The sequence below is a fragment of the Eschrichtius robustus genome, chromosome 6, assembly GCF_028021215.1.
Source record: "Eschrichtius robustus isolate mEscRob2 chromosome 6, mEscRob2.pri, whole genome shotgun sequence".
NCBI lineage: Eukaryota > Metazoa > Chordata > Mammalia > Artiodactyla > Eschrichtiidae > Eschrichtius > Eschrichtius robustus.
Genome location: NC_090829.1, coordinates 75500136 through 75527739, shown reverse-complemented (window position 1 = coordinate 75527739; position 27604 = coordinate 75500136). Strand labels below are relative to the sequence as shown.

The following is a 27604-nucleotide window of genomic DNA, read 5'->3' as shown; positions in this document are numbered from 1 at the left end:
GACAATGAAAACAGGACGACCCAAAACCTATGGAACACAGCAAAAGCAGTTCTAAGAGGGAAGTTTATAGCAATTCAATCTCACCTCAAGAAGCAAGAAAAATCTCAAATAAACAATCTAACCTTACACCTAAAGCAACTGCAGAAAGAAGAACAAAGAAAACCCAAAGTCAGTAGAAGGAATGATATCATAAAGATCAGAGTAGAAATAAATGAAATAGAAATGAAGAACACAATAGCAAAGATCAATACAACTAAAAGTTGGTTCTTTGAGAAGATAAACAAAATTGATAAACCTTTAGCCAGGCTCATCAAGGAAAAAAGAGAGTGGATGCAAATCGATAAAATTAGAAATGAAAACGGAGAAATCACAACAGACACCACAGAAATACAAAGGATTATAAGAGACTACTACAAACAACTATATGCCAATAAAATGGACAACCACAAAGAAATGGACAAATTCTTAGAAAGGTACAATTTTCTAAGACTGAACCAGGAAGAATTAGAAATATAAACAGACTTATCACAAGTATTGAAACTGAAACTGTATTAAAAATCTTCCAACAAACAAAAGACCAGGACCAGATGGCTTCACAGGTGAATTCTATCAAACATTCACAGAAGAGCTAACATCCATCCTTCTCAAACTCTTCCAAAAAATTGAAGAGGGAGGAACACTCCCAAATTGGTTCTATGAAGCCACCATCACCCTCATAGCAAAACCAGACAAAGATATTACAAAAAAAGAAAATTACAGACCAATATCACTGATGAACACAGATGCAAAAATCCTCAACAAAATACTGGCAAACAGAATCCAACAACACATTAAAAGGATCATACACCATGATCAAGTGGGATTTATCCCAGGAATGCAAGGATTCTTCAGCATATGCAAATCAATCAATGTGATACATCATATTAACAAATTAAGGAATAAAAACCATATGATCATCTCAATAGATGCAGAAAAAGCTTTTCACACAATTCAACACGAATTTACGTTTAAAACTCTCCAGAAAATGGGCATAGAGGGAACCTACCTCAACATAATAGGGCCATATATGACAAACCCACAGCAAACATCATTCTCAATGGTGAAAAACCAAAACCATTTCCACTAAGATCAGGAACAGGACAAGGATGTCCACTCTCAAGACTCTTATTCAACATAGTTTTGGAAGTCCTAGCCATGGCAATCAGAGAAGAAAAAGAAATAAAATACAAATTGGAAAAGAAGAAGTAAAACTGTCACTGTTTGCAGGTGACATGATACTATGCATAGAAAATCCTAAAGATGCCACCAGAAAACTACTAGAAATAATCAATGAACTTGGTACGGCTGCAGGATGCAAAATTAATGCACAGAAATCTCTAGCATTCCTATACACTAACAATGAAGAATCAGAAAGAGAAATTAAGGAAACACTCCCATTTACCATTGCAACAAAAAGAATAAAATATTGAGGAATAAACCTACCTAAGGAGGCAAAAGACTTGTACTTAGGAAACTATAAAACACTGATGAAAGAAATCAAAGGTGACATAAACAGACAGAGAAATATACCATGTTCTTGGATTGGAAGAATCAATATTGTGAAAATGACTATACTACCCAAAGCAAACTACAGATTCAGTGCAATCCCTATCAACTACCAATGGCATTTTTCACAGAACTAGAACAAAAACTTTACAATTTGTATGGAAACACAAAAGACCCCGAATAGCCAAAGCAATTTTGAGAAAGAAAAACGGAGCTGGAGGAATCAGGCTACCTGACTTCAAACTATACTACAAAGCTACAGTAATCAAGACAATATGATATTGGCACAAAAACAGAAATATAGATCAATAGTACAGGAAAGAAAGCCCAGAGATAAATCCACGCACATATGGTCACCTAATTTATGATGAATGAGGCAAGAACATACAATGGAGAAAAGACAGCCTCTTCAATAAGTGATGTTGGGGAACTTCCCTGGTGGCACAGTGGTTAAGAATCCGCCTGCCAATGCAGGGGCTGTGGGTTCGAGCCCTGGTCCGGGAAGATCCCACATGTCACAGAGCAACTAAGCCCATGAGCAACAACTACTGAGCCTGTGCTCTAGAGCCCGAGAGCCACAAGTACTGAGCCTGTGTGCCACAACTACTGAAACCCGTGCACCTAGAGCCTATGCTCCACAACAAGACAAGCCACCGCAATGGGAAGCCCGTGCACTGCAACAAAGAGTAGGCCCTGCTTGCCACAACTAGAGAAAGCCCATGCACATCAACGAAGCCCCAACGCAGCCAAAAAAAAAAAAAAAAAAAAAAAGGGGGTGCTGGACAAACTGGACAACTACATGTAAAAGAATGAAATTAGAACACCACCTAACACCACACACAAAAAGAAACTCCAAATGGATTAAAGACCTAAATGTAAGACGGGACACTATAAAACTCTTAGAGGAAAACATAGGAAAAATACTCTTTGGCATAAACCACAGCAAGATCTTTTTTGACCCACCTCCTAGAGTAATGAAAATAAAACCAAAAATAAACAAATGGAATCTAATTAAACTTAAAAGCTTTTGCAGAGCAAAGGAAACCATAAACAAGAAGAAAAGACAGCCCTCAGATTGGGAGAAAATATTTGCAAATAAAGCAATGGACAAAGGATTAATCTCCAAAATATACAAACAGCTCATGGAGCACAATATCAAAACAACAAACAACCCAATTAAAAAATGGGCAGAAGGGGCTTCCCTGGTGGTGCAGTGGTTGAGAATCTGCCTGCCAATGCAGGGGACATGGGTTCGAGCCCTGGTCTGGGAAGATCCCACATGCCACGGAGCAACTAGGCCTGTGAGCCACAATTACTGAGTCTGTACATCTGGAGCCTGTGCTCCGCAACAAGAGAGGCCACAATAATGAGAGGACCACGCACCGTGATGAAGAGTGGCCCCCACTTGCCGCAACTAGAGAAAGCCCTCGCACAGAAACGAAAACCCAACACAGCCATAAATAAATAAATAAATAAACCCAAAAAAAAGTTCAAAAAAAAAAGGAAAGTAGCGTCCTAGTACATGGTTCTCCTTCCTTCTGTCATGGCTTCCCAATCTCAGCTCAGTTCTGTCTAATTCCACTTAACACACACTTACTGATATTTAAATTTAAAAAAGGGCAGAAGACCTAAATAGACATTTCACCAAAGAAGAAATACATATGGCCAAGAAGCACATGAAAAGATGCTCAGCATCACTAATTATTAGAGAAATGTAAATCAAAACTACAACGAGGGGGCTTCCCTCGTGGCGCACTGATTGAGAGTCTGCCTGCCAATGCAGGGGACACGGGTTCGAGCCCTGGTCTGGGAAGATCCCACATGCCGCGGAGCAACCGGGCCCGTGAGCCACAACTACTGAGCCTGCGCGTCTGGAGCCTGTGCTCCGCAACAAGAGAGGCCGCGATAGTGACAGGCCCGCGCACCGTGATGAAGAGTGGCCCCCGCTTGCCGCAACTAGAGAACGCCCTCGCACAGAAACGAAGACCCAACACAGCCATAAATAAATAAATTAAAAAAAAAAAAAAAAACTACAACGAGGTATCACCTCACACTGGTCAGAATGCCCATCATGAAAAAGTCTACAAACAGGACTTCCCTGGTGGAGCAGTGGTTAAGAATCTGCTTGCCAATGCAGGGGACACGGGTTCAATCCCTGGTCCGGGAATATCCCACAAGCCACGGAGCAATCAAGCCTGTGCACCACAACTACCGCGCCTGAGCTGTAGAGCCTGCAAGCCAAAACTATTGAGCGCACATGTCACAACTACTGAAGCCCGCGCACCTAGAGCCCATGCTCCGCAACAAGAGAAGCCACTGCAATGAGAAGCCCGCACACTGCAACAAAGAGTAGCCCTTGCTCACCACAACTAGAGAAAGCCCACATGTAGCAACGAAGACCAAACACAGCCAAAAATAAATAAATAAATAAATTTCTTTTAAAAAAATCTACAAACAATAAATGCTGGAGACGGTGTGGAGAAAAGGGAACCATTTTGCACTGTTGGTGGGAATATAAATTGATACAGCCATTATGGAGAACAGTATGGACGTTCCTTAAAAAACTAAAAATAGAACTACCATATGACCCAGCAATCCCACTACTGGGCATATACCCATAGAAAACCATAATTCAAAGGGACACATGTACCCCAATGTTCACTGCAGCACTATTTACAATAGCCAGGACATGGAAACAACCTAAATGTCCAACAACAGATGAATGGATAAAGAAGATGTGCTACATATATACAGTGGAATATTACTCAGCAATAAAGAGGAATGAAATTGGGTCATTTGTAGAGATGTGGATGGACAAAGAGTCTGTCATAAAGAGTGAAGTAAGCCAGAAAGAGAAAAACAAATGTTGTATATTAACGCATATATGTGAAATCTAGAAAAATGGTACAGATGAACCTATTTTTAGGGCAGGAATAGAGACGGAGATGTAGAGAATGGACATGTGGACACAGTGGGGGAAGGGGAGGGTGGGACGAACTGGGAGATTAGGTTTGACATAAATACACTACCATGTGCAAAATAGATAGCTAGTGGGAACCTGCTGTAAAGCACAGGGAGCTCAGCTCAGTGCTCTGTGATGACCTAGATGTGGGGGAAGGTGGGGGAGGGAGGTCCAAGAGGGAGGGGATATATGTATACATATAGCTGATTCACTTCATTGTACAGCAGAAACTAACACAACATTGTAAAGCAATTTTACTCCAATAAAAAAAAAAGAAGAAAGGAAACCAATGGGTCAATGATGAAATCAGAGAGGAAATTAAAAAACACCTTGAGACAAATGACAATAAAAACACAACCATACAAAATCTATGGGACGCAGCAAAAACAGTTCTTAGAGGGAAGTTCACAGTAATAGAGGCCTTCCTCAAAAAACAAGAAAAACCTCAAATAAATAACCTAACCTACTATCTAAAAGAATCAGAAAAAGAAGAACAAACAAAACCTAAAGTCAGCAGAAGGAAGAAAATAATAAAGGTCAGAGCAGAAATAAATAAAATAGAGATTAAAAAAAATAGAGAAAAATCAATAAAACCAAGAGCTGGCTCTTTGAAAGGGCAAACAAAATCGACAATCCTCTGGCCAGGCTCACCAAGAAGAAAAGAGAGAGGACCCAAATAAACAAAATAAGAAACAAAAGAGGAGAAATACCAACCGATACCACAGAAATATAAAAAACTATAAGGGCTTCCCTGGTGGTGCAGTGGTTGAGAATCTGCCTGCCAATGCAGGGGACACGGGTTCGAGCCCTGGTCTGGGAAGATCGCACATGCCGCGGAGCAACTGGGCCCGTGAGCCACAATTACTGAGCCTGCGCTTCTGGAGCCTGTGCTCCACAACAAGAGAGGCCGCCATAATGAGAGGCCTGCGCACCACGATGAAGAGTGGCCCCCACTTGCTGCAACTAGAGAAAGCCCTCGCACAGAAACAAAGACCCAACACAGCCATAAATAAATAAATAAATAAATAAATAAAATTAAAAAAAAAAAAACTTTCTTCCAAAGAAAACAAAAGACCAATAACCCCCAGGAATGTAGACAAAAATCTGTAATTAAAGTTTAGCAAAGAGAATACAGTAGCATCTCTTAAACATCTGGTTCAATAATAGCCAGATTCTTATATCTGCTTCTACATTCAATCTATTGTGATACATATTGTTTTAGTTAAAGTATATAAGGAAAATATGGCTTTACACAGACATATAGCTGGAAAATGGAAGAATATTTTAATAGATATTTCAAATAACTCAGTTCTTTGATACCATACTAAAACTCAGCAAATGGTAGTTTTTAAAACATTAGCTGCAATGTGGAAACTGAAAAATGTCAATGAATTTTTCATGCTCTGCTACATGGAAATCCATTGGTCTAATTTGCACCTTGAATGGAATTTTTACCCATGTATAATTTTGTAATAACATGCATTGGTCATCTGAAAAATGATCTTCCAGATGTTGACATATTTTATCATATTTTAAAGATCACATTCATTAGTTTCACCATCAATTTCATCAGAAAACTCTTTACTAGGGAAGTTTTCAGTTTATTGTGACAAATACAAGTTTTCCAAAATTTTGATTTCTGTCTTTAAAGCTCCACTTTTTTCTCCAGTTTTTTTGTTTTTTTCGGCCGTGCCAGGTGGCACGTGAGATCTTAGCTTCCCAACCAGGGATTGAACCCGCACCCCCCTGCATTGGAAGCACAGAGTCCTAACCTCTGGACCACCAGCGAAGTCTCTTTTTCTCCAGTTTTACTGAGATATAATCGACATACAGCTCTGTATAAATTTCAGGTGTACAGCATAATGACCTGACTTACATATATTGTGAAATGATTACCACAGTAAGTTTAGTTAATCATCATTCATCCTCTCATATAGATGCAAAATTAAAGAAATAGAAAAAAAATTTTTTTTCCTTGTGATGAGAACTCTTAAGATCTACTCCCTCAACAGATTTCAAATATACCATACAGTAGTGTTAACTACAATCATCATGTTGTACATTACAACCCCAGTACTTATTTATCTTATAACTGGAAGTTCATTCAATTCCTTCACTCCTTACCCCACACTTCTGGTAACCACAGTCTGATCTCCTTTTCTGTGAATTTTTTAAATTAATTTTTTTATTAAGGTATAGTTGACATGTAACATTATATTAGTTTCAGGTGTACAACATAATGATTTAATATTTGTATTACTATGAAATGTTCACCACAATGAGACTAGTCAACATTAATCACCGTACATAATTACCAAAAAATTTTTTTTCTTGTGATGAGGAGTTTTAAGAACTACTCTCTTAGCAACTTTCAATTATGCAATACAGTATTATTAACTATAGCCACCATGTTGTACATTACATCCCCATGACATTTATTTTAAAACTGGAAGTCTGCACCTTTTGACCTACTTCATTCATTTCACCCACTCCCCAGCTGCCCACCTCTGGCATTTCAGCAATACACCAATCTCTGTTCTCTGTATCTATGAGCTGTTTGGTTTTGGTTTTGGTTTTTTTAAGATTCCACACATAGGTGAGACCATACAGTATTTGTCTTTATCTGTCTGACTTAATTCACTTGGCATAATGCTCTCAAGGTCCATCCATGTTGTCTCAAATGGCAAGATTTCATTCTTTTTTATGGCTGAGTAATATTCCATTGTGTGTTTTTGTGTGTGTGTGTGTATATATATATATATATATATATATATATATATATATATATATATATATATATATATATGACATTTCCTTTATTCATTAATCCATTTATGGACACTTAGGTTGTTTCCGTATCTTGGCTATTATAAATAATGCTGCAGTGAACATGGGAGTACATAGTTTTTTGAGGAACCTCCATACTATTTTCCATAACGGCTACACCAATTTATATTCCCATCAACAGTGCAGTGTTTTTTATTTTTCCCTTGGATTCCATATGTAAATGAGATCATATAGTATTTGTTCTTTCTCTGAGACTTCACTTCACATAAAGCCCTCAAGGTCCATCCATGTTATCACAAATGGCAGGATTTCCATCTTTTTAAGGACTGAATAATATTCCACTATATATATATATATATATATATATATATATATATATATATATATATATATATATATATCTATATATCTATACCTCACAACTTCCTTATCCATTTATCTGTGAATGGGCACTTAGGTTGTTTCTGCTTAAATTTTATTATTAGCAAAAAATACTGCCAATTGTTTTCCTTGAAGTGCCATGTTCACATCGTTCATTTATAAGGAAAATGTCTGCCCAATATTAAAATTAGAACAGCCTTAGTTTGTCTGTCAATCATTTAAGTAAAAATAGTGTTTCAAGAAAGGGTAATTTGCTTGTAACTCAAACAACTGCACAAGTGCTCTTTCTCCAGATAACCACTGTACTTCTTTATTATCTAACACAAGTGTTTTATGTATACTCCAAATTTGTCATGCAGAATATTAAAAGACAGGTAATCAATGTTCCAGATTTAATAAAACTAATAATCTGTACCGCTTTTCAAGCACATTTTAAAAAGAAAATGGCATTTAAAAAACTGCAAGGCTGAAAAGAAAAAAGTTGCATGGCAGTGAGGAGTAATACCACAACTACTTGTACAGTTTGGTGCCACTGCTTGATTGGTGCTAAGGCCCAGCAGTGCTACCCACCATTGCTTACATATCACCAATGCAAGTGCAAACAGAGAGAAAAAGGCGAATAATATCTTAGCATTATTATGAAAGTTTTTTCAACTTGCAGACCCCCTGTACAGGTCTCAAGCGCCCCGGGGGTCCACATACCAAACCTTGACAAACTCTCCTAAATAAATCCTAAATACACCCATAGAAGAATTTTTTTCAATCACTGCTGTTTTATTTTTTGACCCAACCTGAGTTTTCGGTTAAAAGGTATTAAATCCCTTTACACATCTACTTATAAATTGTTTGGTTTCATTTATGTGATCTTAAGATGTTTAACGCTTCCTTGTATTTGATACAGTAATACTTCCATGTGATATAAAATTTAAACAGTACAAAAGGGCATTCTGTGAAGAGTAAGTCTCTTTGTTATCCCAGACCCCAGTATTCCTCTCTGGAAGCAACCACTGTCAATACATTTTGGAGACTACCTTGTTAACACATATAGATCCACTTCATTTACTTTTTTTTTTTTCCCCCCAAGCCTTTAAGCAGCTCATTTACTTTTAAAGGTCTATGACATATATTGCCAAAATACCCTCTAGGAAGGCTGTAGCAGTTTACCTCTCTAACCAGCAATATGAAAATGTCTATTCGCTCATACTTTTTCCAAAAGAGATACCATTTTAAAAAATGAATTTGTCTTATTGTTTAATTTGTATTTCTTTGAATTCTAATTACACTAAACAATTTTTCATTTTCTTAGTGGGCATTTTTTTTTTTTCTATTTTTGTGAACTACCTCTTTGTGTCTTTGCCCATTTTTCTATTGGGGTACCCATCTTTTTGTTAATAATTTGGAAGAGTTTTTATGATAAGGATAGTAATCCTTTGACTACTAAATGTTAATATTTTTGCCCAGTTAATGTTTTATTTATACTAAAATGTGACTATGTATCACATAACATCATAGCTGGTACGGGGTTTAAGAGCATCAGATCAGACCAATTCTTTCAATTTACAGATGAGGAAGCTGATGCAGAGCAGTGAAGTGACTTGCCCAGGGCTGGAAGTTAGTGAAAAGGCTTAGATTAAGATCCAGAGTTTCTGACTCTTTCCTGGATGGATGCAAGGATGACATACCTGGATTCAAATGGGTCCTGCTTCTCCAGAGGTCTTACTCTTTTCTTCGTCACTGCCAATTTAGTCAAGTCCACGTACTTTGTCTCTCCATTGCTGTAAGTGAACTCAAGAACACTATTCCATTCCCCTTGTACTCTGCATACAACAGTGTTGGTGATGTTGTGCTTTACTTCACCTGTAACCCTAGAAGCAGGCAGAAAAAAAAAAGATATGCTCTAATAAGTAATATTGCTTATTTCTTAGGAATTCTGAAACCCAGAATGTACTTTGTGAATTCTGTTTAAATTAGTTACACATATCACTTCAATTTGTCAGCGCCAAAGTCAGTTACAATTACAAGTCAATTTGTCAGTTACAAAGTCTTTGTAAATCCCTGATAGTTCCCTAGATAATTTTTTCAAACAACAACAACTTAATTTGAGAAAGAATACTAGGAGTCAAACTGGAGACTTAGTTACCATAAATGATCACAAAGTGTGGTATTTTAAATGCTTGCTACAAACAACCATTATAATATTAAAACTAAGTAGGAATATGAAAAATATTAACATTTCTTTTTTATTACAGTATAAAAATGTTGCAACACTATACTCTATTCAACTTTTTTTCAAACTAGTCCTATTTAAAAGGTTAGAGTCCCTATATTTTAAATTCTGGATATACAGATTCTGTATAAAACCACATAAGCTTAATTTTAAATTAAATATAGAAACCAGACAAATCAGTAAGAGGTAGAAAAAAATAAAAGATACATTAAACATTTGTTAATTCTCTTGACAAAAAGAGCACTGGTATACAAAAATTATCACTATCTACACAAAACTCAGACAACTCAAGCACTAATGTTGTTGAAAGTTTAATGAAGAGTTATCTAGCTGGATTATCAACAGACAGACAGGATGCAGCTCAAATGAAGGTTGGACTAGAAACAGGTCTAATTATTTTTAATGAAGTACTTTATGTTCACTGTCGGACACAAACAACAACAGGGTCAGATTCGACAGAGGTTCAGAACTCAAAGAATAGTGGGCAAATGTTAGGTTCTGGTCAGTGTGCCAGGGATTATGGTTTATCTGGATTCAAAAGAGAATCCAGGGACTTCCCTGATAGTCCAGTGGGTAAGACTCCACGCTCTCAATGCAGGGGACCCAGGTTCGATACTTGGTCAGGGAACTAGATCCCACATGCATGCCGCAACTAAGTAGTCCGCATGCCGCAACTAAAACCAGGCTCAGCCAAAATATAAATGAATGAATGAATATTAAAAGAAAGGGGGGGGGGCGGAATCCAAAGGACCAAAGCCCAGGTTCAGGTGACAGCTCAGGAACCACAAGTAGCATTTGCCAGATATCAGCCAAGGACCTGGGAACCAGAAGGTTGTAGTTGAATTTAGGGAGTCCATAGTTTTTAAGCAGGAGAAGTGAATGGTCTACAAATTCAGAGCTCAAGGCAGAGGTGTAGGAGCCAATAAGCAAATGAGCCAGATCTTAAGAGATCAAGGTGTACGAGGGTTTGGAATCCAAGAGCAGACCAAACATCCAAAATTAAACGTTAGGCATAATTGTAGCTCATTGGACACAAAGAACACCAGGACTACAAGTCTGCTTGATTACAGCAGGAGTGGGAACTCTAGGTTATACCTCAAAGCGTTTGAACTTAAATAACTACATTGCTAAGGGTTTTTGCCTGACTGAATGTTTTTTGTGACATCCATGTTTCCTCTCTGATCCCACTTGCCAACATCGTTTCCTTCCTTGAAAATTTATCTGTAACTAAACATGATATGAACAGATGACACTGAACACTTACTTACCTCTTCCATCTTCCAACCACATATACCCAGAACTATATTCTGCAAACTGAGGAATAATAACCCGTTTCTCACTTGATCTTTCTTTTATTGCCACAATCTCTCAAGTTATCATTATCTCCTTCACAAGCCTTTCCACTTAAAAAGTAACAAGCCCTAGGTCCCTGTTCATGCGTGCTGGGTTACACGGGGTCTTTGCTGCTTAGTGCAGCTACACAGCAAGAGCATCGTGACAAGAACTGGGGCAGGGAACAAGAACTGCACATGCTAGAGGCAGGCCATGAGGAACTTGCAAAAGGAGCATAAGGAGGAAGAAGGGCCTCGCCTCATTTTGCTTATAACAATTCTTCTTAACAGTCTAATGCAGGGTTGGCGAACTTCTATAAAGGACCAGAAAGTAAATATCTTAGGATTCGTGGGCCAGGCTGTCTCTTTCACAACTTGACTCTCTCACTGTAGCAGGAAAGCAATCACAGACAATATGTAAATGAATATCTAAATGTCTAAAGCATATAAATCTAGGTCTTGTATCAAATAATGATATGGGATACGCTGCCTTTAAAATACTTACCAAAGAGTTAAATTTTAAGTTGCCATCCTACTCATCTCTAAAGTGAGGATAACTGATAACCGATAAGGCATTTACTCTCTCACTTTCTAAGAACAACATCAAGTTCACTTTTTTTTTTCATATTTACTTAATTATTTGGCTGTGCAAAATAAGTCTTAGTTGCAGAACGCAGGATCCTTGTTGTCGCGTGCAGTATCTCCGTTTCGACATGCAGGATCTAGTTCCCTGACCAGGGATCGAACCTGGGCCCCCTGCGTTGGGAGCATGGACTCTATCCACTGGACCACCAGGGAAGTCCCCAAGTTGACTTTTTTTTTTAATAGACTTTACTTTTTTTTTTTTTTTTTAAGTATTTATTTATTTATTTATGGCTGTGTTGGGTCTTCGTTTCTGTGTGAGGGCTTTCTCTAGTTGTGGCAAGTGGGGGCCACTCTTCATCGCGGTGCGCGGGCCTCTCACTATCGCGGCCTCTCTTGTTGCGGAGCACAGGCTCCAGACACGCAGGCTCAGTAATTGTGGCTCACGGGCCCAGTTGCTCTGTGGCATGTGGGATCTTCCCAGACCAGGGCTCGAACCCGTGTCCCCTGCATTAGCAGGCAGATTCTCAACCACTACGCCACCAGGGAAGCCCCCCAAGTTGACTTTTTAGATTATCTAGACCCTGTCTCTATAGCTATTTAGAATACCAGAAAATCATTGGATATATTAACTTGGCTTCACATAGAAAAATTTTATTTAAAGATTGAAAGTTAAGACTTCAGCTTTGGGTTTTACTGATGTACATGTAAGAAATACCACATGAAGGGAATTACATCTTATGCAGAACTAAAGATGACATTTTTCTATTATGTTACTCAATGCCACTACATAAGAATACTTGATACAAATCCCTTCAAAATTTAATACCAGGAAAGTAGTTTGTCTCTCCTGAAAAAAGTGATAGGCGTCCTTTATCAGACAATAAGAAGTATGTTGAGCATCACGTTGCTCTTTTTACTTTAGCAGAAGAGTATTTTCGGGTACAATAATTACCTAATCCCAGGTTCACAGCATTATTGTCCTTTTCCATCACTATGGTTACTATAATAACAGACTTTATTTTTAATTGTCTATTATACATGAGTTTTTCCTAAAAGCCTTATAAATGCTTTCCAAAGATAGGGTCCTGCATTCTAATATTAGACTAAAACCTTAGGCAGAGATCGTCTTTTTACTTTTCCATATCTTCAGTGTGCAGAAAAGTATGCCACTTAGCAGTTAGTTAACATAAATCTTAATGACATTATACTGCTACATATATTTAAAAAATCACCATCCTAAAGTGAATGTGGAAAATGGGATCAGGAGATGGACAAGGGCATGAGGAATAGTTAACTAGGCCTGTTTGGCTCCATCAGAGAGAGTTGTGGAAAATGAGGGAGTAAGGAAAGACAAGTGGAAGATAATATATTTATATCAAATGCAGACAGCAGATAATGTGTCTGCTTGATTGCAGACAGCAGTAGAAAAACTAGGCTATGTCTGAGGAGGGAGGCATGGTTATTAATAAAGACATGAAAGAGAGTCTTAGTTAAAATATTCTATAAAATTGAAGAAGAAAAGATATCAAAATAGAGAAGTATGTTTCAAATATGAATCTTTTAAACGAGAAATTAGGTAAAACCATTGGTCTTAAGGGAACTCAGAGTGGAAAAAATGAGGAAACTTTGGAGTCAACCAAAAGTATACTTCCAAGTAACAAAAAGATCCAATACTTGTGGCCTTGTGGATAGGTAAAAAAGTATGAAGGGAGAAAAGAAGCCAATTTAAATAAGAAATTCAAAGAAAGAAGATGGCAAATATAATGACTGATCACTAACAAACCAAGGATATCTATCTAAAATTATTAGGAGTCTTAAAAAAGTCAAAGTATGAAAACCAAGAGAAAATTTCTATGCAGGATATTTGCAGCAAGGAACCATCTAAATGTCATGGCAATGGTAAGATTTGGGGGATGAATTCTGATTCTCTAAATTAAGGTAGTCCTGGCAATATGATAAATTATAACTTATATTTATCATTATAATTTAAGGCAAGATAAAGCACTGGTTCAGGACAAAGGTTTGGATATTTTGCATTTGACAACAAAATTAACCTGAGCTCAAAACTATAATCTGAGTTTTTATAAAGGGACGTTTGAAACATAATCAAGACTTAAAAATTAATCAGAATAGCTATCATATAGTTGAGCTGTTACAAAAGAAGAAAATTCTGAACATGCAAGTGAGGTAACATTATGTGTACTACTAGATACGAAATAGGTGTTAACTGAAAACTATCAGAAAATTCATATGTAGAAATACAAATGAACGTATGTAGGGAAGCCTTTAACAGCCTCTTATTTCCTTCTCGGTAGCAGAGATTTAATAATGGAAAGGAACCCGCTGAATCATAATAAATATGGGAAAGTTCCCACTCATGGCTCAACATGTGATAACGCATATGGATAGAATAAATATGGGAAATCCTTAAAAGGGATTTTATCTCTTAATCAACCCAAGAAAGTTCACAGAGGAGAGGAACCTTATAATGAATAATAATGATTTCAAGAAAGTCCACAGTCGTGGACTTCCCTGGTGGCCCAGTGGGTAAGACTCCACGCTCCCAATGCAGGGGGCCGGGGTTTGATCCCTGGTCGGGGAACTAGATCCCACGTGCATGATGCAACTAAGAGTTTGCATGCCACAACTAAGAGTCTGCATGACGCAACGAATATCCCACATGCCGCAACTAAGACCTGGAGCAGCCAAATAAATAAATAAATAAATAAACAAACAAACAAATAAATAAATAAATAAATTAAAAAAAAAGATGTGATATATATCTTAAAAAAACAGAATATTACTCAGCCATAAAAAAGAATGAAATATTGCCATTTGCAACAACATGGATGGACCTAGAGAATATTACGCTTCTAGTGAAGTAAGTCAGATAGAGAAAGACAAATACTGTATGATATCACTTATATGATATCCACTTATTTCTTATATGTGGAATCTAAGAAATAATACAAATGAATGTATATGCAAAACAGAAACAAGACTCACAGATATAGAAAACAAACTTGTAGTTAACAAAAGGGAGAAGGAAGGGGGGAGGGGCAAATTAGGGGTATGGAATTAACAAACTATTGATACTACATATAAAATAGATAAGCAAAAAAGATATATAGCACAGGGAATTATACCCGTTATCTTGTAATAACCTATAATGGAATATAATCTGCAAAAATACTGAATTACTATGCTATATACCTGAAACACAATATTGTAAATCAAATATACTTCAATTAAAAAAAAGAAAAGAAATTCATCAATATCATTGTCAATAAAAAGTGCTGGACTTGGAAAATTTATCACTGTAGCTGTGTCCCCTAAGCATTTGACTCAATTATATACTTTGAAGAATGGTTTCACCAATGCAGGAATGTTACAGGGATATAGATTTCAACTTTAACTTCATATAAATAAAGGGAGTCTGAAAATGGAATAGGCTGCCTCATGCATTATGAGTTCTGTACTAATAATAATGTACCAACACAATGAACAAATCAGTTATCGGGTATGATGCAAAAGGATTTAGACACCTAGCAAATGTTGGTGTAGTGACTTCTAAAGTCCCTTCTAATTGTAAAGTTTGAATCCTGTGATCACTATGGTGAGAGGAGTAAGTAGAAGCACATATAACAAAGTGTGAACCATATTAAAACCTTCTCTAAGAATAAAAGACGACTATTCTGACAATCTCCAGTGATTCTGTTTGGGTGATCTGTAATTTTTTTTAAATTCTCTGCTTCAGTGTTTTTGAAATCTGTGTTTTTTAAGGCCCATTCAATGCCTGGGAGCCAATAAATCTTTCTTTCCACTTCTAAGACTGTTGAGTACCAGAGCTGTCCGGTGAAGAAGTAAAATAGCTATATGCACTGAAAGTCTCATATGTGACTGAAGAGAGTGCATTTTGGTATAACCATGTAAGAAAACTGTTTGGCAGTAATAAAGTTAAAGTTTCATTCCCTACAGCCCAGCAATTCCACTCCTAGGTATCTACCAAACAGAAATTCATACATACATTCACAATGTTCTAGCAGCACTATTTGAAATGGCCCCGAATCAACTTCTATACTTTTGTATGTATGTTATTCTTCAATAAAAGCTTTGTAGAAAAAGAAAACTATTCCTACTTCAGGACAGTCAGAATAGACATCAAAAGCTTAAGGAAAGAGTCAGTATCCTTTTGAGGATCCTATTAGGAAACTTGTCTTCACGTAGTTGGGTGATCTGGACGAGTGCTGAAAAGACCAACAAGCCACTAAAGGGGTATAATAACTGGCCGATTCCTAGATGGAATTAGAACAAAGCCACATTCAATACTGGTGCCTAAAGATATTGGTTTCCATCATTGTGCTTCTTGAACTATTTCTTATGATTAGATGTATTTTCATCCTAACTTGTAGCAATACTATCTCTACTGAGGTCTGGATCCAAGTCTGAATCCCTTTAAAAGCAGAAATTGGGCCAGAAGCTACATATCCATTTGTTAGGAGTTCTAGTTTACAAGAGAAGATAGATCTGTCACTATTTTTAAAACCAGATCGTGATTTCCAGAATGCCTTCAAAGATCAAATATATTAAACAAAAAATAAACATGAATAAAAATCCAATCCCATTCCACCTAAAACAAAGCAGAAAAAGAATAAGGAGTTATAGTACAAGATCAAACTGATAGAATAAGAGCCAGGTATCACTAAAATATTCTTACCGGTGCAGTTTGCCACCATAAAATGGCTTAGTATGAAAAGTGATGCTGGCTGAATACCCAGTTTTTGCACAGTTGACATTGACTTTGCCACCCAGTTCTACCCAAGGAACAGTTAAAATTGACCGGGCATATGCACAAGGTAGAGAAAACGTATACTCTTCTCCATGCTCTAGTAGACTGAGGATTCCTGAATGTGAAAACATAAAAGTGGTTAATATCTTTAAAAAAAAAAAAACAAAAAAAAACAGCTATGAAAAATCCATATTAAGTTTTTCTCCTGCCTGGTAAATGAACATCATAATTTTGCTTAATTTTCTTTTAGCTTTGGATGAAATTGGCTTCATTTACAATTGTATTTGACAACAATTCCTGGTAATAGTGAATCGAGGTTACTTTCATTATGACTTTATTATCCCTTTGGGGTTCATGGGACCAGAAAATGTTGCAGTGGAAACTGTTTAAGAGTTCTCTCTAATGCTCCTAAAAGTAAAATAAAACCTTAAGTCAGAATTTAAGTCCATGCTATACTGTATCATCATAAGATCTGATCATTAGTTAGTACTAATAACTTTTTAAGCAGTTTCTGGAATAACTAAATATCTAACATTATAGAGTCATAGACCTTAATCTCAGATGGTATGATGGGGGGCGGGGGGGGAGAAGGTGTTCTTCATTCTATTCATATTAAGAAAGAAAAAAAGTAATTTTATGATATAAACTAAGGTCCTCATAATAATTTTGTTTGCCAAATTCTGAAGTATTTAACGTGAAGTTACAAGAGTTAGAAGTGGTAGTTTTCAAATAAATATTATTCTAATGGGGCTTGTTCCATATTAAGTGATGCTATAAAGATGATTTTAAAAAACATATAAAAAAGGGAATTACAAAAAAAAAGGGGAATTACATAAATGAATAATCAATCTATCCTAGATAATTAAGAGACATTAAGGAGACTTGAGCTACATTACTAACCTAAGCTCATTACCTAGCTCACCATAAAAACAAATACCGAACTAGATGTGTACTACTAGTCTGAACTATGATGGCATGTCTCTCTAAATGAATGCTCGTTAACTACTGTGTTCTTAATGTTCACAAATAAGGGCAAAAATTATGGTAAATATTTTAATATAGTCTATTTTTAGGATAAATAGACAGACTGAGATTCTAAAGTAGTCTACTTTACATAAAGCAACGCCAACTATTAATTTGTACTGCCCTTAACAGTTTTCACAATGGGCAACAATTAATATTGAGCCATTTGAAAAGGAACATGGCTCTGTATGTGATACATTTAATATAATGGGAGCTGTCAGAAGACATACATAACATACTTGGTTATATTTCAAGTATTTAATAACTGTTGATTAATTCTAAGTTGGAAAGGATATCACGTACTTTTCTAAAAACATTTGGCCTTATAAACTAGATTCATGATCTTTGATTTCTAGGAATATAATTAACATAAGTAATATTCACTATGGAATTTAACATCTAAGAAATATATAATCAGTTTCTAATGAATGGGAAAATAAGACTAGTTAGGATAACTGAGATTCAAAGTATTCTAAAATCTCATTTATCTGATAATTAAACAGAATTTTCCCCTACTTTTCAATAAAAACATGGCTGCTGACAGAAGCAAAATAAACTGTCAGAAGTTCCATTCTCTGATTTAATTTACTTTCTATTGAGAGTGTCAATAGCAATTTAATTTAAAAAAGGCAAATCCATGAATATATAACTAGCAAATCAAAAAGTAACTATCATAGGGCTTCCTTGGTGGCGCAGTGGTTGAGAATCTGCCTGCCAATGCAGGGTACACGGGTTCAAGCCCGGGTCGGGGAAGATCCCACATGCCACGGAGCAACTGGGCCCGTGAGCCACAACTACTGAGCCTGCGCGTCTGGAGCCTGTGCTCCGCAACAGGAGAGGCCACGATAGTGAGAGGCCCGCGTACCACGATGAAGAGTGGCCCCCGCTCGCCGCAACTACAGAAAGCCCTCACACAGAAACGAAGACCCAACACAGCCAAAAATAAATAAATAAATAAATAAATTTAAAAAAAATAAATAAATAACTATCATATACATCCTTCTCAATTAATGCATGGTTAAGATATTAATGCTTTTCCTCATTTCTTGAGGTATTTCCTTTCTTGGAGCGGGAGAGGATACTATCACCAGATACTCTCTGTTTCATGAACTGGTAAGAGTAACTGTCTTCGGGGAGAGTGTGTCAAAGAATGAGGGTCTAAATCCGACTATGCCTTAACTTCTGTGATCCTGGACACATCCCATCACCTCTAGGCTTCAGGTTTTTCATCTCTAAAGCAAGTAAACTGATTTGTGAAGAGCCTAGGGTTAATGTGAGGCAGCTTATAACTGGAGATAGCAAACTATTTTTTTAACTAATAAAATATCTTCTAATGTTATAAAAGTTTTGATTAGTTTGAAACATTTGGAAATTGGTAAGACTCCCAGCACAACAGGAGTTAAAGATGAGGAAAGCTTAAAAAGGGGATAATATATTTTCTTCAAGGCTAAAATAACACAATTTCAAAATGTTAGGGTCATAAGCTTAATTAGGCCATGCTTATACTGCAAGTTTATATTTAGAACAAATTTTCCTATGCACGAGAGTGTTCCTTAACATTAAAATGGCAGACCATTATATTTTCATTAACTCTGCGATGATTTCTGTGGAGATTTTTTTGTTGTTGTTAATCTGTTTTTTCTAAACTTAGCCAAAAAATATTGTATTTCCTTAAATTGTTTTTTCATAATCATTTGCTGGAGTAGATATAAAGTTTGGCAATATATTTTAAAATATTCTATGAATATCTCCTATGAAATACAAAAGATATAGATATAGATTTACCTAGAAAATATTTCTTGAGTGCTGTTTATAATAACAAAAACATGTTTTAAAGCATTATCAATAACTTGGGAAAAAGAATATTCAGTGCAAAAAAGGAGGACAAAAAACTACATAGAGAGAATCCTAATTTTATAAAACTAAAAGTATGAACATACACACAAAGAAAAAATACAAAATACTAGCTAAATTTATCTCTCTCTGGATGAAGGGATTAGAGATACTTGTATTTTCTCCTTGATACTTTTCTAAGTTTTCTAAATTTTCTATAATAAAAATAATTTACATTTAAAATCAGAAAAAAAAGTAAAAAAAAAGAATTCATATTTGTTGATAGATATGCCCCCTCCCCCCGCCACCAGTATTCTGAAACATACTAGGAATTGGGAAAAAAAGTAGTACACATAGCAGTTCAAATTTATAACTAATATTTCTCTAGCTTCCCCAAATTTAAGGTTATAGTTTGATATTAAAAATTGGAGAATAATTTTTCTACTTACCTTCCCCAACCATTGTCACACCTATCGACATGCCTAAGAATTTGCTCTTAGTCCAGATGTGCACATTTACACACATCTTCCTCTCGGCACATTCTGCATAAAATCCTGAGACTGGAGGATGATGGGAAACCTGCTCAGCAACAAATCTGACCGTGTAACAGTCTGATCCCACCTGGCTCAAAGCCTCCTCTGACGGAGGAGCATGATTTGTGACAGCCTGGGTGGAAGAGCTGCTAATGACACTGGATGCTACCTCGCGTTTTGGCATCCTCCAGGAACAGTGAAACGTTTCTCCAATGATAGGATTGTATGGTTTCTTAGCAATGGCTCCCTTACGGCCTTCATGAAATGAGGTAAGGTAGTATTCAACAAAACGAATCATTCTGTCCTCAGCTGTAGCTCCATTAGAGATGGCTATAAACAGGTCTGGATGAGACATAAAGTCTGCATACATTTCCAACAGGGAACGCTTCTCTAGGATAAATGTAGGCAGCACCACCTAAAACAACAACAACAACAACAACAAATCAACCAGAGAGAGCAATACAAAAAAACAGTAATTAGTATCTTCAGAGAACTGAGGGGCTACTCTTTGTTGCGGTATGCAGGCTTCTCATTGCGGTGGCTTCTCTTGTGGCGGAGCATGGACTCTAGGCATGTGGGCTTCAGTAGTTGTGGCACGTGTGCTCAGCAGTTGTGGCTCACAGGCTCTAGAGCGCAGGCTCAGTAGTTGTGGCACACGGGCTTTGTTGCTCCGTGGCATGTGGGATCTTCCCGGACCAGGGATCAAACCTGTGTCCCCTGCATTAACAGGGGGATTCTTAACCACTGCATCACCAGGGAAGTCCCTATAATATTACATTTAAAAGAACAAAATAATGGGGAAAATGGCTATTACTTATTCACAACATGCAGGCCAGGACCATGGTTACCTTCTTAGTTGCTGTAGTCCCAGCACCTAGCACAGTGTCTGGAATATAAGAGGGGTTTGATAAACATCTGTTGTATCAGTGTCATTGTTAGACAGGAGGTATATGCGACTGCAGTTTAGTCACCAGGTTCTTTAATGTTGCTCAAAAAGTACCATTCTTTTAAATGTTATATGGCTGTTCATAATTTGTGATCAGTTAATGCTAATGATTTTATATATAAATACAATATATATGTATTTCTTCAATTAACAATGCACAAATGTGGGGAAACGATATTAAATTCATTATTCATGTCAAGAGAGACTTTACCATCTGGATTATTATCACAGAACATTCTTTTCAAATGTTCTTATGCCTCATAAACCCCAACACTGTTCTTATGCCTTACAAACCTAAATCTACTAAGGGACAGCAAATACCATAATAACCAAATAAACTCCTTACCTGACTGCTCATTTTAACCTATTTTACAACTAATAGTCTTTTCTGAACCACTAATATAAAAAATATTTCTAGAATAAAAATGATACCCAGTTGAATACTAAGGTTAGATGAATGTTTAAACGGGTTTCTTTATTCCTAAAATGTCTGCTTCTTAGTAGGCTATTAATTCAATCAATTTACTTAAAAACCCTCCTATGATTACTATAAGTCTAAGTAAAGAAAGAAAAGTGTTTTTGATTTTGAAATGCTTCAAAGTGAATGCTAAAGGCAAAATGCCTTCTATATTTAAGTTGCATTTTCAGGTGAGTAACTCACTGGAATCAAACAACCTTTTAATTTACACTTCCACTACCTTCAAAACCTCAATTTGAAATATACCTCGTGAAGTCAATTTTGAAATCCCACACTAATGCAAAGTAGTGTCAACAGTAACTCAAAGTATGTAATTCCACAGTAGTAAATGTTTGACACACATAGGTTTTGAACCTTACTGGCTTTTTAAATCAATGTCATGGATTAATTGTTAAATTAAGGCACACTAAATTAGATGAACTGGGAATGGAGAAGATGGGCCTAAAATTAAAAACTACAGAACAGTGCTTCTCAAACTTTAATGTACATATTACTGAAATGAAGATTCTGTTTCTCTAACTTCGAGATTGGGGGCTGAGATTATGCGTTTCTAACAAGTTCTCAGGTGATGGTGATGCTACTGATCTTCAGACCACACTTGTTTTCTTCTCTCAGTTTTATTAAGGCATAATTGACAAATAAAACTGTAAGATATTTAAAGTGTACACTGTAGTGATTTGATATACACATATATAGTGAAAGGACTCTATCAAATTAATTCAGGCCACACTTTTAAAGTAGCAAGGCTGTAGACCAGGGGTTTGCAAACTATGGCCTTTGGGCCAAATCTGGCATCCTGTTTGTGTAAATAAACTTTTGTTGAAATACATCCATGCCCATCCAACATATTATCTATGGCTGCTTTCACACTACAAAGGCTGAGTTGAGTACTGCTGATCCTTAAACAATATGGGTTTGAATTGCAGGTCCACTTATACGTGGATTTTTTCCAATAAATATACAAAAATATACATGTATAACATCATGTGCAAGACTTGTATTGAAGTGGATAGTCTATTCTTACACAGGCTTAAGGTGAGTAATATGTAATATAAAATGAATAATATGTTAGTTTTCTTACTGTTTTATAACCTCGCTTTCAAAGAATTACATTAAAGTACCATACCTCTCTCACAATGAGAGAAAAACTGTGTATTATCACAGGTATGTGGGTTTTTTTTTAAAATGTAAAAATGTTTCCAATATTGTTTCATGAATATGACTGCAATACTGTATGTCATAAAAATTTTATAACAATTCATTCATTAGTGTATAGGCTAGGCTACCATGAAGCTGATTACACTAGGCTACCATAAAGCAATCATATTGCTGCTTCTTCATTATCAATGCATGAATCATTATATCTGTAAATAAATATAAATTTTTTTCACATTATCTTTTCATTTTTGATGTCTAGTATATACTAGCAATACATATACATAGAAACAAAATTTGCATTAATTGAGTGTTTATGTTATTGGTAAGGCTTCCAGTCAACAACAGATTATTAGTAGTTAAGTTTTGGGGGAGTCAAAAATTATATGCAGATTTTCAACTACATGGGGGGTTGGCGCCCCTAACCCCTACATTGTTCAAGAGTCAAGTATAGTTCCAACAGCGATCTATGTCCACATAGCTAAAAATATCTACTATCTGGTCCTTTACAGAAAATGTTTGCTTATCTCTGTTATAGATTAATAATACCCAAAATGCACTATCCAAAATGGGAAGTAAGAATAAAGTAGAAGTATCAATGACTTTAATGGTTTTGTGGGATTATATCCTTTTCTTTAGATTTTCCAATTCTGTATCCCAATGGACCCCTTTTATTTTGTACAGGAACAAGACTATAGGTCTTCATTTGCCATGTGACTTAATGCTGCACAAAAAACCTATCACATTTTTTATGAAAATAAATGCTGATCAAGAGATTAAGAAACCAACTCATAAATATTAAAAAGCCTTGACATTAACAATCATAGGTATAGTCCTAATCTAATGATCTCCTTAGACTGTTTATCCCATTACTTACTCTTGTTAAGTCCATGCCCAGCTTGAGCTGTGATAAGAGATGTAGGATAACACTGCGTTGCTCTTCCACAGCTCCCAGGTCATCCTCCTTGTTGTCACAAGTATCCTCCACCTCATCATCTGCATTTATTTCTTCAGGTTCCTTGATGCAAAATAAAGCAAAAGTCTATTGTTACTAGTGCTTATTAATATTCATTAAGAATAAAAGTATAAACATCAGATGAAGACATTTATATTGGGCCTAAATGAATCTGAGAACAGACAAAAATCTTCCTGAAAATACAACTTCCATCACTTGGCCATGGAATAGATTTCCTTCAATGAACCCATTATCACTGACATTGAACATACTGTGGTTTTGTCATAAGTATCACACATAAAACACACCTATTTTGTGAAAACAGGATTTTTCAGAAAAAGTGAAAATGTCTTACCTGAAACTTAGGCTTTGCAGGCTTTGACCACCTGCCAGGGGACCCTACCACTACCTATAATTTAAGATGTTTTGAGAATTAAATATTTGCCCTATTTTTAAGCTAACACTATAAAAGTAAAATTTTAAAGTGACTGTACATGTCAAATCTAACTTCTGTAATCTATATTTAGATATTCACGCATCTCTGGAGTTGTCAGGAAGAAACTTTGGGGATGAAGAGAATTCTAGGTGCAGGTATAGAAAGCTTGTAGTTGCTTATGCAGTCTTAATGCCACAAAACGTTCTCTGCATAGTTTTTCAATCAATAAAACAGCCCCCTGAAAAACCAAAAATGTTTACTCTCATCTCAATAGGGTCTTCGCTCCAAATAACTGGTTAAGAGAAACATAATTTATTTCTATTTAAGCATAAATTTCATATTTTATTTCATAACTTTTGAAATAAAAGTTTCAAATCCCAAGATTCTATAATCTTATCAGATGTCACTTTCCATGTTTATGTGGGGATGGTGTCCCATCTCTCTCAGTGGTACCTCATTCCATTACCTTTGTGCAAGACAGCCTTCATGAGTATATTATCTTTGGTATTGTATTAAGTTTTAAGTTATGAGGATTTTAAAAAGGAAATGATTCTGTTAATGTCTCTGCCTTTAACTTTCTCTTCCCATAACCAAATCCTATCAAACAAGACGCCCATCTGTTCTATGTAGCTAGGCAAAGAAAACCAATCCTAATCAGGCAAAAAATCAAGAACTTAATGTTCTCAAAATATTAAAAACAAAATACAAAACTTGGTGACACAGTTAAAGAATAATGGGTTTCTGGTCATTCTTTTGCCTTTGTTTTTCTCCTTTTTCTTCTCTCTCCTTCGAACAAAGAAATCTTTACTAGCTCAAATTCTGATAAGTCAATTAATGGTCTAGTTCCTTTCTTCAGAGACCAAACAGAACAACTGTGTATATCAGAATTATTTCTGTTTTTATGACCTTGAGGAAAGATCCCAAAGGCAAGTTTCTCAATTCCCCTTTTCAATGGCTAGTAAGTCTTTCAGGAACTATTTCCTGTTTTCTACCCTAAGTCAGTTGCACAATATAGTTTAAGTATACCAGTGAATGTTTACTCATTATGAAACAGGGGAAAACCGATTATCCCTCTTTCTATATATGAATTCCAAATATAACAATTTTTCATTTGAGAAATGTTGAGGGGAAAAAAACTAACAGATCTTAATTAAATAATGTTCTCCAACCTTCTGAAACGTACTATTACATTTGAGGTCAGAACCTAGGACACAGATTAATAATGCAAATACAGCCTTAAACATTATTATACACAAAGTTATACACAAAGTTTACTTTGTGGTTTCCTCTAATGAAAATAATATTAAACTAAAGAGAGAAAATATAATCTGGTATGGGTATGTATGTATACGTATAGCTGATTCACTTTGTTATAAAGCAGAAACTAACACACCATTGTAAAGTAATTATACTCCAATAAAGATGTTAAAAAAAAATCTGGTAGAAAAACTACAAGAATACAGTTTTTGTTGTTTTTATAAAAATAGTCAAACCACTTACTAAAATAGAAAAAAAAGGAATTCTATTCACGATTAAATACTGATTCTAAAGCATGATGTGAATGGAAGAATTTGGAAGCTCTCTTTTCTTTTTGAAATGGCCCTTCTTAGAGATTGTCATGCCTTTCTTAAAGAAAAGCTTAAGGTTAGGGCTTCCCTGGTGGCGCAGTGGTTAAGAATCCGCCTGCCAATACAGGGGACACAGGTTCAAGCCCTGGTCTGGGAAGATCCCACATGCCGCGGGGCAACTAAGCCCGTGTGCCACAACTACTGAACCTGCGCTCTAGAGCCCGCGAGCCACAACTACTGAACCTGCGCTCTAGAGCCCGCGAGCCACAACTACTGAGCCGACGTGCCACAACTACTGAAGCCCGCTCCTAGAGCCTGTGCTCCGCAACAAAAGAAGCCACCGCAATGAGAAGCCCGCGCACCGCAACAAAGAGTAGCCCCCGCTCGCCACAACTATAGAAAGCCCGTGTGCAGCAATGAAGACCCAATGCAGCAAAAAATAAATAAAATTTAAAAAAAATAAGGAAAGCTTCAGGTTAAAAAAAAAAAGCATTACAAAAATTCAAATAAACATGCTCAAACATATAAAATCCCTAAAAACCCAGAATGGTTAGCAAATACAGTGGCAAGGCCTGTTGAATTTCTAGGAATTCATACTATTTGGAGATTGCATGGCAGAGGGAAACCCCAATATTCTGCAAAACTCATACTAATCCCATTTTTGTGCCTTCCTGATTTCTGACTTGGTCACTAAGGAACTGTGGGCTTCATTCTAGCCTCACTGAGGTTTACCTCCTCTATCACTTGACAGCAAAATTTCCACTACTGTAATATATGTTTCGAGCTTGCACTGACACTCCTATTCCAAAGAAGGCATATGTGAAAGTTTTGAAAAATTCAGGTCTTTTCTGGTATGCTTGAGTGGAGTCTAATGTCTTTTGTAATTAAAAAAAAAAAAAAATCTATGCACTTATTTTTTTCTATTTGCACTAGGTCATACACTTGGTCTACTCAACATTTCAAAAGATTTGGAAATTCAACGATCCTCTCCTCCCCACCTCTGTGCCCCATCTCTAACATATGCCTCTATCCTGACCTCCAACATGCTTTGTATTCTCATTTAGAAGTATGAAAATGTTGGAGTGTATGACCTATAGTTTATAACTTTTCACTTGTAAATTATATCTCTAGTCCTGATCTCTCTCCAAAGCTTTGGTTACATCATTTCCAGTTGCTTTTCATATACATTAACAATCATATGTCCTCTTCTCAAATAAAATTCAACATGTTCATAAACCATACTAAACCTTTTCTTTCAAAAAGCTCTTTCTTCCTAATTTTGCTAGCTTTGTGAATGGCACCACAATTTTAATCATTTAGTCTCAAAAACTTGGAGTCATCTTTGATCCAACCCTATATCCAGTCAATCACAAGCTCAATTGATTTTTCGTTTGAAATGCACATTACCTATTCATTTGTCTTCATTTCTACTTCCACACTTTAATTCTATCCACACTTTAATTCCAAGTCATATCATATACCAGTCTTTTAAAACATATCGCATCCCTCCCCATGCTCATGATCTCATTATGTATCACATTAAGACGAAATTCTTCTGCATGAGTTTTATGTTCCTTGGGGGCACAGTTTACACAGTATTCTATGGAGCAGTGCTCGGGGGATTATCATTCCACATAGCATGCAACATGAATGGTCATCTGGATTTGTAAAATCCAACAACCCTGGGGTCATTTTCCATAAACCAGGTACTCTGTTAAATTTATTTTATCTAAATAACAATCTTATAAGGTATTACTACCCTTGCTTTACAGATGAGGAAGCTAAGCATGGTTAATCAATTGGCCCACATGTTAGTAAATGACAGGACCTGGGTTCAAAATCATCAGGCAAGCCTTTTCTGCAATAAGTACACATGCCTTAGTATCCCTGCTTGTGTTACTCCCCCATCTTGAGATTCCCTTACTACTATTCTTCTCTTCAAACCTTGTCTCCTTTCAAAGCCCAATTTCAATTCCACTTTCTCTCCAAAGCATTCCTCATCCACTCTACTCATACCTCTCTTCTTTCCCTGAATGCCCATATCCCAAGAATCTAAGTGATATCTATTAA

The 27604-nt window shown here is 36.3% G+C and overlaps 1 protein-coding gene across 2 annotated transcripts in view; it reads right to left on the bottom strand.

Moving 5' to 3' along the window:
- OSBPL11 (oxysterol binding protein like 11) overlaps positions 1-27604 on the bottom strand; it is a 97961-nt gene that overhangs the window by 17875 nt on the left and 52482 nt on the right. For both annotated transcript variants that reach the window (XM_068546573.1, XM_068546574.1), the window contains 4 exons: positions 23453-23593; positions 19913-20411; positions 16536-16722; positions 9358-9540 (listed from right to left, as the gene is read on the bottom strand). In XM_068546573.1, the coding sequence (XP_068402674.1) occupies positions 9358-9540; positions 16536-16722; positions 19913-20411; positions 23453-23593 (1010 nt within the window). The remainder of the gene's footprint in view (positions 1-9357; positions 9541-16535; positions 16723-19912; positions 20412-23452; positions 23594-27604) is intronic.